Genomic DNA, 20,027 nt, shown 5'->3' on the forward strand with positions numbered 1-20,027 from the left:
TTTGATTAACTCCATCAAAGCCGGAATAGATTTACTAAGTTGCGAGATGAACAATATAACATCGTCCGCATATAACGAAAGCCTATGTTCTACTTGTCCAATTGTTATCCCAGTGATATCCAAATGCGCCCTTACCGCTATTGCAAATGGTTCAATTGCTAAAGTAAACATTAAAGGTGATAAAGGGCATCCTTGACGGCATCCTCTTTTGATCGCAAACGGCTTTGATATATTTTTGTTTGTTAGTATTTCTGCTGTAGGATTTAAATATAGCAATTTGATCCATTTTAGGAATGTAGCCCCGCATCCAAATCTTTCCAAAACATTAAAAAGATAAGACCACTCCACCCTATCAAACGCTTTTTCGGCATCTAAGGAGGGCCTTATCTGAGGTATCCTTCAAACCATGAATAACATTGAGCACCCTCCTAACATTATGAAATCCTTGTCGACCCAGTATGAACCCATTCTGATCTCCATGTATTACATTAGGCAGTGATCCCTGCAAACGTAGTGCTAACATTTTACACAGGATTTTAAGATCAGAATTCAATAGACTTATAGGTCTCATGTTACCACACCTATTACTAGGTCGTCCTGGCTTTGGTAACAATGTGATTAATGCACCCATCATTGATTTTGGTAGACTACCTTCACTAAGCGCTTCCAGGAACATCTCAAGTAATGGTTTCAATAACTTGGTTTTAAATTTTTTATACAAGTCTATCGGTAGCCCGTCTGGACCTGCCGATTTACCAGATTTCATGCCGTCAATAGCTATGCCTATTTCCTCCCCTTTAAGTTCTGCCTCCATTTCCATTTTGTATTCATCTGGGATAGTTGGGATATTCAGTTGGTCCAAGAATATGTTTTGGGTTTGCAGATCAGCTTTAACTTCAGATTCATATAAATTTTCATAATATTTCCTAAATTCCTCGTTTATTTCAATGGGGTCTACTATTGTTTCGCCGTTATTGCCTATAATCGAAGATATGGTCCTTCTTGCTTCTAGCTGTTTAATCTGCCATGCTAGAAGTTTTCCGGGTTTTTCTCCTTGATCATAGAATGATTGATTGAGCCTAAGTATATCAGAGGCTGCCCTAGCTGCAGATATTTTATTATATTCGGCCCTTAAGAGCAATAATTCCTTTTCTCCTGCTGGCGTGCTATTCCTAAAAACCTGTTCTTGGAGGCTTTGTATTCTGGATTCTAATTGCTGTCTTTTCTGGCGTGAGTCCCTAGATTTGGATGCAGTATAACTAATTATGTGCCCTCGTAAATAGGCCTTGAAAGCATCCCATTTAATACCTGCCGACGTTTGGGTTGTGTTAATATCAAAATAGTTGTCAATTTCCTTCCCCACATAATCAACAAATTGTTCATCCTGTAACCATTTGTGATTCAGATACCATCTAGGAGGATCCTTTACAAGGTTCTTATCCATGTACACCAGACAACACGGTCCATGATCTGATATTAGTATACTGCCATAATCGCAATCCTTTACTTTTGAAACCAATCCAGCTGAAATTAAAAAGTAATCTATACGTGAGTATGTCTGAAAAGTTCCAGAGTGACAGGAGTAAGCTACATCCTTAGGGTTCAAAAGTCTCCAAATGTCTAATAAGTCTAGCTCCTTCATAAAATGGTGAATAGTAGTTCTACTCCTGTTATGTGTTTTATATACCTGTCGATCTATCTCTAGTTGGGTCCAGTGTACAGTTCCAGTCCCCTGCTATTATATGTTCTCCTGGGAGGGCTGCAAGTGTGAGAAACAAATTAGTGAAAAAATTAGGTTCATCTAAATTAGGACCATAAATATTTACCAAGTTTAGGTTTACTGAGATAAGAAATCCCTGAATGATCAAATACCTACCAAATCTATCTTTAATTATATTAGTGACTTGAAAGGGCACTGATTGGTGAATAAGAGTTATGACTCCTCTAGCTTGTGATGTAAATGAAGCTGCGTAAACACTCCCCTGCCATCTCCTACTAATCTTTATATTGTCCTCTTCTAACATGTGAGTCTCCTGTAGAAAAACTATTTTTGAACCCATATCTTTCAGCTTGTTCATAACCTGCTTGATCTTTTTTGTCTTTTTTAAACCTCTACAATTCCAGGAGGTACATTTAAGTTCTACCCTTTGTGACATTCAAAATGTTGTACCATAGAGTCCCCTTAACATAAAGAACATGTCTGAGAAGATTAACACATTTAAACACACTGACACACATTGAACTGTGTGAACAAAATAACCCCATCCTCTCAACTAAATGAGAAACCCCCCTTAGCTTATGTGGCTTCCAGCTACAATGTGGACAGATCCTAGATCAATCCCCGGCCCACCTTTAAGTTACAAAAAACAAAAACATCCTGTCCTGCTCCAAGCTACTTTGTGCAGAAATAAGCACCCCAAACATAAACGGTGTATCAGTGCAGGCTTAGCAAATTATCAGCATCCATAATACTGATAGCCGCTGCCTTTAGTCTCTGCTAAAACATGGTTCAATGTTGCATCCCTCTCGGCACTGAAATTATGGATGAACATTGCATTTCCGTCTAGCTCTTCAGGATAAAATGTCCGAAGTAGAGAAAAGAAAATCGCTCCGTGCCTTTCCTTCCAGGATTCCAAAATAAAATGTCCGAAACAGAAAAGAAAAAAATCGCTCCATTCTATCAACGACAGAGCAGCACGAAGCAGTAGTAACAGCCCATTAATATTAACTTAAACGACTTTTAGTACCGGCAGTGTTGTCGTCTGAACGACCTGTACATAACATTAGGCAGTAGGCTATCGGAGAAAAAAATGAGGAAAAAATGACTCAGTTCAGTTGGTGCTTAAAATACAATAGTTGCTACCGTTTTGTCACCTGTTACTCATCCACGTTCCTCCTTGATCTTGTCCACAAACTTCTGCGCTTCCTTTGGACTGTCGAAAGTGCGCGTTTGTTCTCTGTGTGTTAGTATCAGTCTGGCCGGTGGTATTATTCCATGTCTGATTCCCAGGCTCCGCAGCTGCTGACGCACCGAGTCGTACTGCTTACGTTGTTTGTGCACTTCTGTGGCGAGGTCGTTGTAGAATCTCACTCGCTGGTTCTTGTAGTGGATCTCCTTCTTCATCCTGGCAGCCTTGGTCACAAGCATTTTGTGTTTATAGTTCAGAAACTTCATTATCAAAGTTCTCGGTGATGCTTCGGTTCCTCCTCTCGGCCCGACGCGGTGCGCTCTCTCCATCACTATGGGGCTCCGCATAGCTCCCAGGTCCAACACCTCCGGTAGCCAGCTTTCCAAAAACGAGCACGGATCTTCGCCCTCCGCACCCTCGGGTAGGTTCACCAACCTCAGGTTACTCAGTCGAGATCTCGTCTCCAGGTCGACAACTTTATCCTCCAAAGCTTTATTTTTCCTCTGCAAGTTCTGAACCGTTTCTTGCAACCCGGCCTGCTCATCTTCCACTGTTGACAGACGTACCTCCGCATGCGTCATTCTTTCGGTACACTCAGCTAAATCCTTCCTTGTTTCTCCGATAGCAGTCAAAATCCCATCGAGTCTGGTCGAAAACTCTGACTTTAGATTGTTGATTGCTGTCAGTATTTCATCTTTAGCCCCGGTTAGCTCGCCTTCACTTTCCGTTGGTTTTGAAGCTTCCCCGCTAACGTTAGCATTAGCCTCCTTGCTAGCTTTAGAGTTCGAAGCCGCTCCACCAAAGTCAGTCATTCTGGATTGTGTTTGTGCCGCTTTTCCACGGGTCTTTGCGCTCGTATTCACCTTATCTGTCATCTTTCATCAAAATTGAAGCTTGCCCACACTTTACAAGATCAGGTCCGCTAAATATATCAGAATTTATTCAGAATCGTAGCGGAGCAGTGTGAAACGTGACTCTCTAGCGCGTGGCCATAACCGGAAGTCCAGGTCCATCTTTCTTATTAATCTGAATGGTATTTCTTATGAAGCATTGCAGCAGCTGAATTTAGCTAAAGCTTTCGCTACATTTTCAAATACGAGTAAAGCTATGCTAGCTATAGAGCATAGCCCTGTTGCACAGCCAGACAGGTAGCTAGCTACTTTGACAGGGCATCCATCGTAGGCGTAGCCTACATCGGTGTAATTAATAGCTTTGATTATGGCCCTGTTACAATGGAGTAGAACGTTAATCAACCTTATTAATTAAACTTGTCATTCTCGTTTACAAGCTCAAAATATCTGGGGTGCAAAAGGCCTAGCCTGCTTGTGGCTGATGTTGCCCGTCTCCTCAGCTCTAACTGCCGGCGACTCATCGGCCAATGTTGACGCAGGGTCTCGTCCTCAGGCCCAGCACTTGCAGCTACTTTGATATACCCCGTTAACTTTGGGATTTTTGTCAGTAAATGTGTTTCCCTTTCTAATTTATGTCTAGTTTTTTTACGTTTAGTCGACCCACTTTCACTTTTCTTTGAGTTTCCATTGACATCTTTGGCTATATTACGTCGTCTCTCAAGTCGAAGTCGCTCACAAAACTTCACTCAAGCAGCCAGTCAAATCACCAGCTAATCAAATCACGGTATGTAAATACTCCAGTCACAGAGCCAATCAAATCACGGTATGTAAATATTCCAGTCACAGAGCCAATCAAATCGGCAATCGAATCGCGCTTATATTAGCGGAGCTTTGAACTTGAGTCACTTCGAGTCCGCTCCAAGGAACGCAGGACGCCTGTAGCGGGCTGTGCAGCGGAAAGGGCCCACAGCGGGCTGTGGGCCCTTTACGCCGTTGGGCCCTGGGCTGAAGCCCCGGTAAGCCCGTGCATTAAATCGGGCTTGATCCCACCGGCACCCAGAAGACCATGTGTCTCTAGCCCACTCAAGAGCTAAGTTGTTGTGTCCGTGTCACACATCCACTTCAATGTTAAAAAAGCTCAAAATCAAACTTGAATTACACAAAAACTATAAAGATTTTAAGAAATCTGAATAAGAATTAATTTTACTCGGCTAAAGGTCCTGAACATTTTAAACTTTGAAGGAGGTTTCTAGCACAAAAAATGAAGGAGATGGGTTTCAAAGCTGAAGAGGATTTCAAGTTCCGTCCATTGACTTCCTTTTTTTTTTTAAATGTTGAAAAAAGCTGAATATTTTTAAAAGTATGAATGTTATTATTATTATATTATTATATACTGATGCCCCATAATGGCCTTAAAGAGCTGAACATTTTGATAGTTGAATGGTTTCTGTAGCTCAAAGTATGAAGGAGTTGGAGGCTGAAGAAGGTTTCAAAACTCCCCATTGACTTCCATTCAAAAAAAGCTGAATATTTTAAAAAGTATAAAAGGTATAAAAAATCTGAGAGGTCCCATCGTGTCCTTAACAAGCTGAACATTTTGATACTTGAATGGTTTAAGTAGCTCAAAGTATGAAGGAGCTAGAGAGAGCCAAAGGGCTAAGGACAACCCCCCGCTAGGAATGGACGCTTTCGCTCATGCTCCGTGGCCGGGGGTTCTCTTATACGCCTTCCCTCCAACAGCCCTCATTCTGTCGCTGTTGGCCAGGGTGCGGGCAGAAGGGGCCTCAGCGATTCTGATAGCCCCGGCTCTCCCCACAGCCAGATGGTATGCGGAAGTGGCGGCGATGGCATCGGAACAGCCATGGCCCATTCCGCTGTGGCCGAACGCGTTGTCCCAGGCCAGGGGCGCGATTCGCGTTCCCCCGGTACTGGGCAAGCCATTGGTGGCCTGGCGGCTGAGCGGCAGAGACTCCGCAGAGGACTGTCTCCAGCCGTAATCAGTACTATCCAGAGCGCCCGTGCTAGCTCAACTGCTAAGCTTTATTCTAGCAAGTGGGCGGCCTTTGCACGCTGGTGCGAAGAGAGAGTTTTGCTCCCCGAGTGCTGCTCTGTGGAGGCTATTCTCGAGTTCCTTCAGCACCCTCTGGATCATGAAAGTGGGCTAGCGGCGTCTACTATCTGAGTGTATGCCTCCGCTATCTCCGCCTGCCACGAGGGCCTCACGAGGACTACGGTCTTCGCACACCCCTTGGTCAGTAGTTTTTTGAGGAGGGCAACGGCGCCGCAGTGGGATCTTCCTCTGGTGCTGAACGCGCTTTGTGATCAGTTGTTTCATCATCAACTCGTTTTTTTTAAGTTTTTTTTTTACTTTGTAGGCATAAATGCAGTGGTGTGTAAGGAAATTATGTCAAACTGAAAAAGGATGTTATGTTAAAATGTAGTGGTTACCCATTGCGGTTACCGCACTCGAGGTTGCTCATTGGCTCTACCCTTTTCCTATCTTTGAGGACATCTATTGCAACATGTGAAAACTCCTTTTCAACAGAAACGTTTTCTCCGGGCGTCAGCATCATATGTTGCATAACCACACACACATTTAAATATCTACCATAGGCTACACAAACACCCACACAAACTCTATAAAGTGGACTTCACACAATGTGTGACTAAGCAGCGTTGTCATCTTGGCATCTTAATCCACCATACAATACAACCCACCGCATCTTACCCACCATACAATACATTAAAGGAGTAGTAAAGGGAAAATGCATGTTTAGCCCTGTTTTAAGGTTACTTATGATCATATACAGTACAATGGTTCAGATCAAAACGTTGACAAAACTAGCACTTTTGAGAAAGTCTGATAATGATAATTGCTCTTGAGCTTCTTGTCTTTGAAATCGAGAGTTTAACATGTTTTTGAAAGATTTTTCAAGATGCCCACCCACATCCATTGTATGACCAAAACGGTGGTAGAGCAATTACCAACTTTCTCAAAAGTGCTAGTTTCGTCAACGTTTTGATCTGAACCATTGTATATGATGATGAGTAACCTTAAAACAGGGCTAAACATGCATTTTCCCTTTACTCCTTTAATGTACAGCTCATGTGAGGATTACATTAGTTATTCACAGCAGACACTTCATTCATGATTATGACGATTATCCAAATTCACCACAATTAAATTATGGTGAGTATTTAAAAAAAAATCACAATTAACAATAATATTGACTAAATGCTTAGTCACACATTGTCCACTTTATTGAGGCAAGTTTGAGTATCGAGTTTATTATAACTAGCCTATAGTTTAACTATATTTATTTCGCCCATATAGGATATAAATTGTCATTGTCGTCGAGACCGTTTGTTGGAGCTTCATCTGTGGAGCTGAACTCTTCTGGTGTCAGTCAAGCTTGGCAAATAGGGAGGGAAAGTGAAAACATGCCCCCTAGTGGATTTGTTCCTATCGGAGAGGAGTTTCAATGTAAACTCCCATCGACCGGATTTTCTAATAATTACTACGAAGCCATTTCGGTGAAGTTATCAAACAAAAACTTGTGAGTGTCTTTACAGTAATAACTTATTAACTGTGAGAATTTCAAACAGTAGGCTATTTCGCCTTCTTTCAAATTTTCGGAATTGCTCCATTCCTCCAGTCAAAGTCAATGGAATTTAAGAAAAATATTTTCATAATTCGGATTGTGATTGAAAATCAACTATGATCACCAGAATCTATAAAGTTTGTCTCCAAGTATTTACCGTTTAAGGCATTCTACTAACTTTTTGGTGTCGACCAAGATATAATTTTTCAAAAGACGTGTCTATGAGAAATCCCATTCATTCTCTTGGCATTAGGAACGCTACCAATAGGGGGCGATGAGATACTTTCCTTCCCTATGGCAAGTCTTCGAGTTCAAAACATCCATGAGTTCATACACTACACTACCCATAATGCATTGTAACAAACTCGGAAGCCCTTTTCTTCCTTTTCCGCCGTGGCTGATTCTCTCTTTGGTTCACACCGGCAGGTGAGTGATCTAAATCTACGTCAATCTATGACTTTAGGAGGCTCAATGAAACACGATTAAGCCATCATCCCGTGGTAGTCATGTTTTTTCACTGAATAATGTCGGAATTTTGTCCTTTTGCACGATTGTACTTGAAACAAACCATGTTTTGAGTCACTCTTCCCCTGTCAACCATGTCCACCATTGCGCTAACAGCGTTGCTAGTAGCAGTTTCATCACATTGGATGGAATTGTAATTCTAGCTTTAGTGTGTGTAAATGTTAGGTTTAGCTCTGCATAGGTGTCTACAACATGTAGTTGGTGTTTCCATATAGTTAATTGGTAGCAAGCTATTAGGTCACGTTAGCTAGTTACCTTTCTGGTAGGGAAGGCCTGATAGCCAGCTAGCATTTACTAGATGTAACCCTAACGTTGGCCATCTAGCAAGAAGTTGAAATCAAAATGGCTATCTAATGCCTGCTTTGTAAGTTGTAATAAGTGACGGCGACTAGTCATTGGCAATTGTATTTTCAAATTGACTTGGCTAACTAGCAAACAATGCTAATGTTGGCTAGTTGGCCAAGCCAATGTGAAAAGGGATGGCTGTTGCCTATTAATTTATGGTATACAAGCATGTAACGAGGCCATGATCAGTTAAGGCAAATTTGCCTTTGTTGTATGTCAGTTTATTTGCCATTCAATTTGCCTGTGGTGGTTGAGTAGCTAATATATTTCATCACATCTTCCAGTCACCATGGCAGCCCTCAGACCTCTTACCAAGCCCAAGATTGTCAAGAAGAGGACTAAGAAGTTCATTCGCCATCAGTCCGACAGATATGTCAAGATTGCGGTGAGTTTTCATTGAACAAGATGCATCACCCAGTATGGTTAAAGGATATGGACACTGAATTTCATGTTTAGCTCTATTCCTGGCTTCCCTGGCATGTATCTGACTAGTACAGGTTAAAATATAATTCTGTTTTGTGCAGTACAGAGTTCTGTGTCAATAACGTCGGCGCGTGCACCCTGGCTCATTGATCATACTCTAAAAACTCGAAAAAGTATGATATACGTGGATTTAAAGTTCAGGAACTACATGGTTTATGCTTACCAAGCTCTGAAGTCGTCCTGTAAACACCATAGCTCCTTTCGCCTCTGCATTTCGAAACAACAGTAACTTGTAAACAGTACTAATTTCACCGAACAGCCATCCCTTTTACGCTGTAAACCTCTGCGAAATTTGGATTCGGATGAATTTTGCTGAGGTTTACAGTGTGAGGGGATGACTGTTGCATGTTCAGTGAAATTAGTACTGTTTACAAGTTTTTAGAGTTTTTCAAGTGTGACCATAGCTAGCAACGAGCCAGGGTGCGTGCGCCAACGTTATTGACACAGAACTCTACTAGTCAGATACATGCAAGGGAAGCCAGGAATAGGGCTAGACATGAAATTGTGTCCATATCCTTTCATGGGAGCAAGGATAATTTCTAATACTGCATGCTGTCATGCTGACCTTCGTAATGGCTACCTAGGACTTGAACTCTGTCCCACTACAATAAAGGGGTTTGAAGAGAACCTTGACGATGAGCACTCCTCAAACATACCTTTTACATATATACACTTTATCTTGCCTCATCTTACCTTGCCCCTCAATATCTCATCGAGCTCCTCCATACCAAGACACCCACCCGTTCTCTCAGGTCCTCCACCTCCATTCAGCTCATCCTCCCACCTGCTGGCCTAGCCACCATGGGGTCAAGAGCACTCAGCTCATCCTCCCACCTGCTGGCCTAGCCACCATGGGGTCAAGAGCACTCGGCTCATCCTCCCACCTGCTGGCCTAGCCACCATGGGGTCAAGAGCACTCAGCTCATCCTCCCACCTGCTGGCCTAGCCACCATGGGGTCAAGAGCACTCAGCTCATCCTCCCACCTGCTGGCCTAGCCACCATGGGGTCAAGAGCACTCGGCTCATCCTCCCACCTGCTGGCCTAGCCACCATGGGGTCAAGAGCACTCGGCTCATCCTCCCACCTCTGGAACTCTCCCCCTCACCACATCAAACACTCCCCTTCCATCACCATTTTCAAATCACTCCTGAAATCCCATCTATTCAGACAAGCCTACCCCCTCTAAATGTCTTCATGGGACTGGATTGACCTCACTTCTCTTTTTCTGTGTTCACTGTTTTATTATGTATTTTCTATTGTTGGCTTTTATGATTGATTGAGTGATTGTTTTTATTGCCTTGTATGTACAGTGACCATGAGCGTTCAGAAAGGCGCCTGTAAAAAATGAATTATTATTATTATCTTGTCCCTCCAGAAAAGCTGGCGTAAGCCCAGGGGTATCGACAACAGAGTCCGCAGGCGGTTCAAGGGTCAGATGCTGATGCCCAACATCGGTTATGGCAGCAACAAGAAGACCAAGCACATGCTGCCGTCCGGCTTCAGGAAGTTCCTGGTGCACAACATCAAGGAGCTCGAGGTTCTCATGATGAGCAACAAGTAAGTTCTCTCTCCTGGAAACCTGTCATCAGAATAGATCACATAGCAGTTTGAGGAGAGGAAGAATATCACCAGGAACTGCATAAAACCAACACCACCAGAGAAGGGTTACTTGCATTTGCAAACATGGGAGGGAATTGGGAGATGTTAAGGGGTAGTTCACTCACTTAACCTCATCTTGAATATGTAGCGGATTACCCACAGACCTTTTAATTACAGGTTGTTTTGGATACGTGGCAAGAAGAAGTATCAATAATTTCCCTAATAAACTACATACTGGGAACCATTTGTATAGAAAGGGTTTACTGTTAAAGGAACTGGATTTTGATGTGGTGTACTAGACTTAAGCCCTATTCGCACGGGACTAGTATTACCTGGGGACCTCAGTGATTTAGAAATTATCGCCTGACGTCTGCATTTCGTTATGGCACATTCGCACTGGATAAGCAAAGTGCGTTTTACTTGAATTTACATACATTATCTCCCGGTTATGATGTCACTGCCCACTCTTTATGAAATAAAAATCTACACATTATTAAGCCTATCAGATGTTATTCATTATCATTTTAGCTTCCGTATGTACAAAAAAGATGAGATTGTGAGCCTCAAGTTAGGCCTACTCAACTGCGCAGTAGGGCATGCATTTGGAAATGTACAGAGGCGCACCAAATGTTTCACAGACTCAACCAAATGATCTGTCTGTAGTTGGCTGATAACAGCTGAAGTAAACATTTGGCAGATGGTGCGTGGAAATGTAGGCTACAGACATTACGCTATTCGTTCCTGCAGCGCACGGCACAGCCAAGCATGAGAATGTACCCTGGGCGCACGGCTGTGAACGAATGGGGGGGGAAACAAATATCTTGGAAAACAGAAAAACAGCTGATTCTAATCGCAAATCACAGGGTGTCCATTCGCACAGGATTCATATCGGATGAACTCTGTGTTTGGCGAAATATGGTAGGTAATTTGCGGTGGAATAATTACTTGACAAATCACGGACATGGCAGATTCGCAAGGGATTAAGAACACAGACGACTTCTGTAATAATTACAAATCACCTGAGGTCCCAGGTAATATTAGTCCCGTGCGAATAGGGCTTAAGACTGAATAGATTTGTCAGTTGTTTTCATAGCACTGTTGCCAAATAGCTGAACATGTCCATATATCAGGGCCAGTAAGTTAGATGTGACATCCACTTGCAGCATTGCACTCGAAGTAACAATGCTTGTTTTGTGTTTGGCTGCTATCACATTGTGGCCCTCTAACTTGATTATATACATGTCACTGTTGCTGCAAGATCTGCTCTACTAAGGAAGGCATTCAGTGGGATTAAAGCCTGCAGTATACTTGCTTTTAACTACATGTACGCGTCCACCGCACATTTCCTGCCTTTATTTGGAGCATCGGCTGCAGGTACGCAGAAATGAACGCGCCGCAAAATACATACGTCACTATGCGGGCGCGTTACTAAACGGGATGGGAATTCCGACTAATTTTAAAACCGAGTAACCTAACCTAACCCCAGCCTCCTCGGAGGGGAAAACGTTTTTTTCCGCCGTCATTACCGTGGCGGAGCTTTCATGTCTCTTCCATGTCCTTGCAAATAAACATCTTTAAAAGCTGATGTGTGGTTGGATGCATTACTTAACATCAGATTGAATAACCCACAACCAAGTTTTCATGAAGCTATCGGAATCGAAAAATGCAGCCTTTTAATGTGGATGCACTGCCCAGCTCATAGGCTATTGTTAGGCTACTCGAAAATGTAAATTATTTTCATCAACCTTTTTCCTCTCCAAGCCTACAATATGCAACCCGACCTCTAATTTACTAATCAAAATTAAGTATTAAGCCTTTACTGCCGATGCCGGATAACAAGTTAATGATTTTTAGCGTTATCTAAAAAGCAGAAGAACCGTGGCACTCACTGCCTATTGCCAATTTATTGGACAATAATGGATGTTTCGGCGTCAAGCCTTCATCAGAGGAATGTCTATGCAAAACGAAATATATTTATTGAACAATAGGCCTATTCATTCAATATTTATTTATAGCAGGCTGGAAAACTATAGGATTAGGCTATACACATGGACCTGTGCTGGTACTCGCTGTCTTTTTCAGCACCACCTCAGGGCTCATTACCAACATCATTAGCCTACCGCAAACTGATGGGAGTGCTGCGGGGAGCCAGAGTACAAAGTCCACTCACACCACTGCCTACTATGCACAGTATGCAGATGAACAAAACCAGAGACCTGGCAAAATCAGAGACCCGGTACCAGCGTTTAATTGTCAAAACAAATGAAGTGGCATATATATAGGCTATACTCACTGGTTCTCTCATAGGCTACCTACGCTGTAACAGGTTTGAAAGTCCGAGGCTCGATCCATAAAATGCTTTAACACTATGCAAAACCACGGTGTATTTTGATCCGAAAATGCTTAACAGTACGGAAAACCGAACCATGGACAGCTAGCATTAGCAAGCCCATGGGGTAATTATTTCTAGTTTTCGTGACGACGTTACTTTGCTCCCAAGAACTGTCCATGTAAATAAATATAGCTTTTAAAAAGTAACCAGTTAGCTGGCTAGTAGTCAACTAGTAATCGGTCATCACTACCCCTGGCAGCTGGCTGCATTTATTATTTTTACGATTGGTGCACTTAAAGATATTCCGTTTAATAGCCAGGCAGGGGGGTCCCCCGGGATCCCCAGACAGCTGACGAGTCGTGCCCTATCTAATATCTGATCATTGGTTGCCTGAAAGAGCTGCAGTGACGTTGGCAGCGCCTTTCTAAAAAGTTGAGATGGCAATGTTTTCAAAAAGCCGGAGCGCTTGAAAAAAGACTATACAGTGCTTTTCTCCAGACAGCCGCCAACGCGCTATCCTATTTGGTAACAATTGAAAAGGGGCACAGAAGCTCAGAAATGTGCGCTTTCACGGCCCAAAATGCCATATTGTATAGCCTTTAGAATCTAAAGGCTATACAATATGGCATTTTGGGCCGTGAAAGCGCACATTTCTGAGCTTCTGTGCCCCTTTTCAATTGTTACCAAGTTAAAGTTTAGATTAACCGAGTAGTGTTTATTTTCCGACTAGCAGATCGCCTACTCGAGTACTCGGTTAACCGTGCACATCCCTACTAAACAGCAAGTATATCACAGGCTTAGTGAGTGACAAAACCAGTGATGGTTCAAATTGGAAGCTTTTCCTCCTTTTGGGTCCACTGATGTGTTTTGTTTGCCCTCATCAGGCCAAAGGATCCATTTCCCTTGTCCTGTCCACCATGCTGGAGTCCTGTCCACCATGCTGGAGTCTTCTATCTCCAGTGGTCCAAACATAGACAGCGTGGCTTCCTAAAATGCCTATTTGGGTGTTTTCCAACGCCTAACACTTTTGAAAACTGCTGACCCATTTTTAGTTTTTAGTAGTGTGAACGGGCGGAAACCTGAGACTTATTTTAAAATGTTAACACCTTGACTACCAGTGGTTAATTCAAAACCTCTAGCTACATCCAGACTACATCAACCAAAAGGGAAACGTGTTGTGTGACTACAAGTGTTTCCTGGGTGCTAGTGGACGCTGGTTGTCAAATGGGCAGGTAGTGTGCTTGACACGCGCATATTTGCCAACTCGATATCTGTTACACTGACTAGACACTGACAGACAAGTGGTTATATTTTAACTTTTTGATCCTAACCATTGCTAGGGACAATTCAGTAGTCGCAGAGTAGACCGCTTCCTGTTCACACAGGCACATGCATGCCCAGTGTACTTGAATGGTCATGCAATAATGCGTTTTCAGGAGTCCATATGGATGGAGGTCATTCCTAAAACTGCGCTAAAACGCTCCTGAGGATGGAGATCGCTCGCTTTTAAAATTAAACGATATTAGTGTAAACAGCCTCTGTAGTTTACTTCCGTTGCCTTTAGTTAAATGTAATTTAAAGAGCACAAATCAAAGGGAATACTGTAAAACTGAACAGGCTTATCTGATGTTTCACTCCCTCCTTTGCCCATCATTCCTGTTACTGTTCTATGTCTACTGTTCCAAGTCTACATGTCTAACTGTTCTTTCTCTGCGTAGGACCCACTGTGCTGAGATCGCCCACAACGTGTCCTCCAAGAACAGGAAACTGATTGTGGAGAGGGCGGCCCAGCTGGCCATCAAGATCACCAACCCCAACGCCAGGCTCCGTAGCGAGGAGAACGAGTGATCTAGCCATTCATTTTGTCAATAAAACACAATGTAAAAATAGGAAATCCTGTGGTCGTCCCTTTTGTTCCTCATACAACCTCCATAGTTTTTGCATTTTCTTCAGCCATAGCAATTTGTTTTATTGAATTTGATAAACATTTTAGTACAGTATAATTTTTCATTTGTACATTTGTCTAAATGTGTATTCAATAAGAACAAGTGCCACCAGCAGTCAGTGCTACAGAAATGAAGTGTGTATATATATATATACACATATATATTCACATACATGCATACATACACACGCGCGCAACTACATATACCAAAAGCAGAAGTAATGGGTAGTCCATGAAAGGCTGATCTGTTCCCTCTGCCAGCTCCCTGTAGTGATCCAGGCTGCTCCTTGGCATGTCATAAACTGCTCAAGGTTTCTCTAGAAATAGTAACATAATTTACATAGACTTTAAAGCAGCTTATAAATTATTTCTACATAATGGGTGGGGATGCATTCGCTGTCGGTAAAGTGCATGAAACGACATTTGTGAAACTGGATGGAGGAAATATTTTCCTGTGGAGGAGTTCAGGCAAAGTTGTACATTGACAATGATTGTACATTGACAGTGATTGTATCATTAGCTCACTTTATAAGGGAAATGGAAGACATCAGCCTTATCTTTTTGTACTGCATCTCGGTGCCATGTGTTGTCCAGAGCCAGCTTCCTAGGGAGAAAGTTTCCATTGCATTGTAGCAGGCAAGCTGTGCCTTCTCTAGCCCTCGGCTCTCTTCCATCTGCCCTAGTAAGATGCCAGAAAACCTCTTAAGCCTTTATGTGTGTATGAGAGGGACAGGGACAGTGGTTTATGATGATGCTCATGTTTAGGATATAGTTGTACTGTGGTGTTCAGTGATAATGAAGTCTTGGGCTCAGTAGCTCCTCTCCACCTTCGTCTGATCCTTCTCCATCTTGTTCTCTGTGTGATCTGGGCACGCCTGCCAGCGCTGGAAGTCTTCCAGACAGGGTGGGGACTGTGAGGACAACAGGACCGAGACGGCGTGAGAAGGGCGACAAAATATACTGTTTTTCCTGTCGGTTATAAGACATTGAACATGGCCACCAGACTTGTTTTTGGGAGGGGACGCAGCAACCCAAAGCTTTTCACCTTGGCCTTCTCGCAGACAGACCCCATGAGGAGAGGACCGCGAGCAGGCGGAGGGAAGAGGAGGATGTTCTCCTTCTCTCTGAGGTGTCGGCTTGGAGTCATCAGAGGGAGGACCAAAGGTAGGGATCTATCAGTGTTCATCAGTCAAGGTGTGCTTAATGAGGGCTGCAATACCACTATGCTATATGTGCTGGAAATGTATCAACCAATGGTGGTTTTCTTCTAAAATCATAAGACTTTTTGCCCTTCTATATTATACTGTATATACTGTAGGTCAGATTCGTCGTTTTTAATGACGTGGAAATGTTGGGGATCTAGAGGTGAGGTGAATGTGGCCAAATGAGACAAGGAAACTAGACAGGTGTTGCAGAAGTGTGTGTGTGTGTGTGAGAGAGAGTGAGAGAGAGAGAGAGAGAGAGAGAGAGAGAGTGTGTGTGTGACCGGATGATTCATTTCCTTATCTCTCTGGGTCACGGGGATGCCAAATGCAAAAATATGCCGGTGTGAAAATGCTGCAAGCATATTTATTCATGCTTATATTCAACTAAATCAAGTAAGAGAACAATTGTAGACAGTGCTTCAGATGAACCATGCTTGAGATGTGGGTGGCTTCATTGACATTGACACCTACCTGTGGGCCCAGAGGTGAACATTGTATTCTGAGTGTGGTGTCTAACTCTGAAACGCTGGCTCTGGGTCTGTGTTCACTGACTGTTATTTCTTTTTTAAATCATAGCTGCTCATGATTTGGATGATTTTGCCTTCATGCCATTACAGCTGACAACCAGGAGGGGGCAGTATGGTTGCTGCGTTTTAGGACGAGGAAGGCCCTCAGCCTGGACTTCAGACATCTCATGTCATGTAGCCTACTGCTGTCATTTCTATCAGAGGATATTCAGGGTTTGATGAGGGTAGTCTTTCATACCACATATTTTAGCATCTTCCAACAACATACATACACATATCCTATTAGTAATATTTAAATAAAGCCTGATTCATTCTGAGCACTGTCTTTTGCTTGGTTAATTTTAGTATTTCAGGTCTAAAGGGTTTAAGTAAGTGCAGTGTAAGAGCTGCTATACATTGTTACCCTAGTTCTGTTGCCCTGGTCCCCTGGGTTTTACCAGCCCAACACACAGCTCCGTTTCCTGTTCCACCGTGGGAAATTAATAAGTCTCGCTCCGCCTCCGACACACTGCTGTATCACACAGTAAATTCAGTATTATTAAGGACAAAACTCTCTGAGGAAATTATCTGCGCCAAAGAGTATGTGTCCACTGGAAGACCAGACTAATTTGGCTACATGCTACACAGGAGAGAAACGTGGAAAGAGTTTGTTTATAATTAGGCTATTAAATGTGTATATTTGCTGGCTATTCATTCTTTGGCTATTAATTATCCTACAGTTGCACTGTATGGAGGAACGTCTATTTGACTTAGAGTATTGATGTAACTGTTTTTACGGAGGTGTGTCTTTGCATTAGCTTAGACCTCGGCATCGTGGTGTACTTCTGTTTTTGCATTTTATGTAGCCGTTCTCTTGCTCACAGACTCAGTGATGGTAATATTATGCCCTAGGGGGGCATAATTAGGTGTGTGTGAGAGAGAGATCACACTTATTCACAGTCATTTGTATTCATATTTATATTGGTAAAAATTAAATGTCCACAGTGTTCAGTTTAATATTTTCTAAGGTTATCTTTACTCATCTGTAGGCTATACACACAGCTCTGTTTACACATTTCCTCATTCTACTAGCTTACATTTTTTTTGTGATTTCTTTAATTTTTTGTGATTTTCTGCATTGGCAATGTAGATGTATGTTCCCCATGCCAATAAAGCCATGTGGGGCATGTGAGTGTGACAAATGTCTAGACAGGTGTGGGCTGGGCCGGTCCTCTGTGTTTGTGAGGGGGGAGTGGAGCCAGCAGGGCCGAGGGGGGAGGAGGGAACCTGAGACGGGGCTCTACTACAGCAACACAATATGCTGTCTTTGTCTCTACAGTCAAATGGATCCATGATTCCACTCTCAGCTTGTACAAATCTGTTTCCCCTTCAATAAAGGGCTATTACCGTTTGCGGTAGATTAGTCATAATGTCTTCTTTTTTTTTCTTCTAAATTCAAACAGTGAGACCACCAATGGATATCACTAGGCATGCCCCATTTTAAGAGGACTTAATTGTGATCTGCAATCAGTGAGGGTAAAGATATGCTTGAGGTTGAACCGAGACATGAAGAGAAGAAAATGGTGCTCCAGTGTTCTCTGAGTCACTGAGAGAGTGAGAGGGACTTGAGGTCTCCGACAATGTCCCTCTTATTCAACCACAACTGCACAATGTTACTAATTGGTGTAGTCTCAAATTATGTAGTATACTACTACTATGATGGGGAAATGTTGCATTAATTTTGAGAGAGAGAACTACAGGCCACTCTGGCCGTGTGTGTCTGTGTGTGTGTGTGTCAGAAGGAATTGTATGTGTGACTCTTACTCTTGCTTCAACACTCAAATTAAAAAGAAAACAGCATTTGAAACCTAACACTCAAGGGGCAAAACCTCAGCCCAGATGTGCAGGTAGATTATGATTTATATGTAGGCTAATACCACAGGATCCAGGCTAAGAAAATGTAACTTTTCCTAATACAGTGTTTATGTGATTTGTTTTTCATGAATCAGATATTTTGTTTTACATGCATAGAAACATAAGACAATATTGGGTGTAAACAGCAACAACAACAAAAAGTTTGATTGATACATTACCAGATTGATACATTACCGCTCGGCCACTGCCGGTATAGTAAGTCCAGTAGGAGAAGTAAATATAAAAGGAAGGAGCCGGTCCTAGTATAACAAATGTTGTTTTCTTTTAATTTGTGTATCCGCCCAGTGATTCTGATCCACACCAAAATTGTATGTGTTCTAACTTGGCCCATGCTACACCCCTCCACCGAGTTTCATGAAAATCGCTCTGGTAGTTTTTGTACAATCCTGCTATGTGACGAACGAATGAACGAAATAACACACACGACTGAAAATATACCCTCCGCCAACAGTTGCTGGGCGGAGCCAATGAACAGTAGATTATCAGACCATTTTAAATGAACAGTAGGTTATCATACCATTTAAATGAACAGTAGATTATCAGACCATTTTAAATGAACAGCAGGTTATCATACCATTTAAATGAACAGTAGATTATCAGACCATTTTAAATGAACAGTATCAGACCATTTTAAATGAACAGTAGATTATCATACAATTTTAAATGAACAGTAGATTATCTAACCATTTTAAATGAATAGTAGATTATCAGACCATTTTAAATGCATGGCCTTTTTTCATTTTTCATCTTTTTTACATAAATGCTTAGATTTTACACCAAACCAAAATATGATGGGCCTATATGCCACTCCCCTTACACATTCAACAACAGGCTACATGCTGACGACATGCATCATGGGTGGGAGACGACAGCTTCACTGTGCACTATAATGTGAGTGTGACAATGGATGTGGGGGTGGCATCAATTCAATTGTGTGGAGAGTTTAGTGTGGAAAAAGCGAGAGAGAAAGAGAGAGAGAGAGAGTGAGAGAAAGTGTGTGTGTGTGTATATGTGTATGTGTATGCGTCGGTGTATGCGCGCGCGCGCGCGCGTGAGAGAGAGAGCGAGAGAGTTTGGCTGTATGTGCTGAGAGTGTGTGGGGGGTGGGGTACTTTATCATGTGCGGGGAGGGTGTGTGACTACTCCAACACACCCCTCTGGCTGAGAGAGAGAGGGGGGGGTCTCTCCACCATACAGTCACAGTGAGTCTGAGGGTGGGTTTGTGTGTGAGCTTGAGTGTGAGTGTGTGAACGGAGGCTGATTAATCCTCTGGAATAGGGAGAGCGACCAGGAATACCTCAAATTGTACCACAGCGAGATGCAGAAGAGAAAAAGCAGCGGAGAGGACGATTCCTTCATTTGATCTTGTTCTTCTCTGTCTTTGATGTCAGTGGAATGACATATTCCCAGGGGGAGAGATCACCAATGTGATGTCTTAATTGAGAGCTATTATAAAAGAATCACATCTTCTCTATTTTTTTCTTAATTCAAACAGTGTGAGACAAGGATCCATAGCCTACCACCCATGGATATCATTAGGCATTAACTGCTCCGGTTTTAATAATAACTTGGACTTAATTGTGATCTGCAATCAGTGAGGGTAAAGATATGCTTGAGGTTGAACCGAGACATGAAGAGGAGAAAATGGTGCTCCAGTGTTCTCTTAGTCGTTGAGAGAGTGAGAGGGACTTGAGGTCTCCGGGGTCCACCACCGTAGTTCACTGGTCGGCACGACAGCGAGAGAGCGAGAGGCTACTACCTCCGGTCGGATGTTCTGACAGACTGCAGCC

General features: G+C 42.7%; 1 protein-coding gene across 1 annotated transcript; it reads left to right on the plus strand.

Moving 5' to 3' along the window:
• The first annotated feature begins 7,729 nt into the window (after positions 1–7,729).
• rpl32 (ribosomal protein L32) lies at positions 7,730–14,540 on the plus strand. Its single transcript, XM_084461853.1, has 4 exons — positions 7,730–7,788; positions 8,517–8,617; positions 10,091–10,272; positions 14,365–14,540. Exons 2-4 carry the CDS (start codon positions 8,522–8,524, stop codon positions 14,492–14,494), a joined length of 408 nt encoding a protein of 135 aa, XP_084317979.1. The 5' UTR covers positions 7,730–7,788; positions 8,517–8,521; the 3' UTR covers positions 14,495–14,540.
• Positions 14,541–20,027: the final 5,487 nt, after the last annotated feature.

This window comes from Borostomias antarcticus (genome assembly GCF_949987555.1).
Source record: "Borostomias antarcticus genome assembly, chromosome: 3".
Taxonomy (NCBI): domain Eukaryota; kingdom Metazoa; phylum Chordata; class Actinopteri; order Stomiiformes; family Stomiidae; genus Borostomias; species Borostomias antarcticus.

Excerpts from the sequence above, each read along its gene's own strand:
- rpl32 (XM_084461853.1), top strand. The coding sequence starts at position 8,522 with ATGGCAGCCCTCAGACCTCTTACCAAGCCCAAGATTGTCAAGAAGAGG. Across the intron at positions 8,618-10,090 it reads ACAGATATGTCAAGATTGCG|AAAAGCTGGCGTAAGCCCAG; the intron begins GTGAGTTTTCAT and ends TTGTCCCTCCAG. Across the intron at positions 10,273-14,364 it reads GTTCTCATGATGAGCAACAA|GACCCACTGTGCTGAGATCG; the intron begins GTAAGTTCTCTC and ends TTCTCTGCGTAG.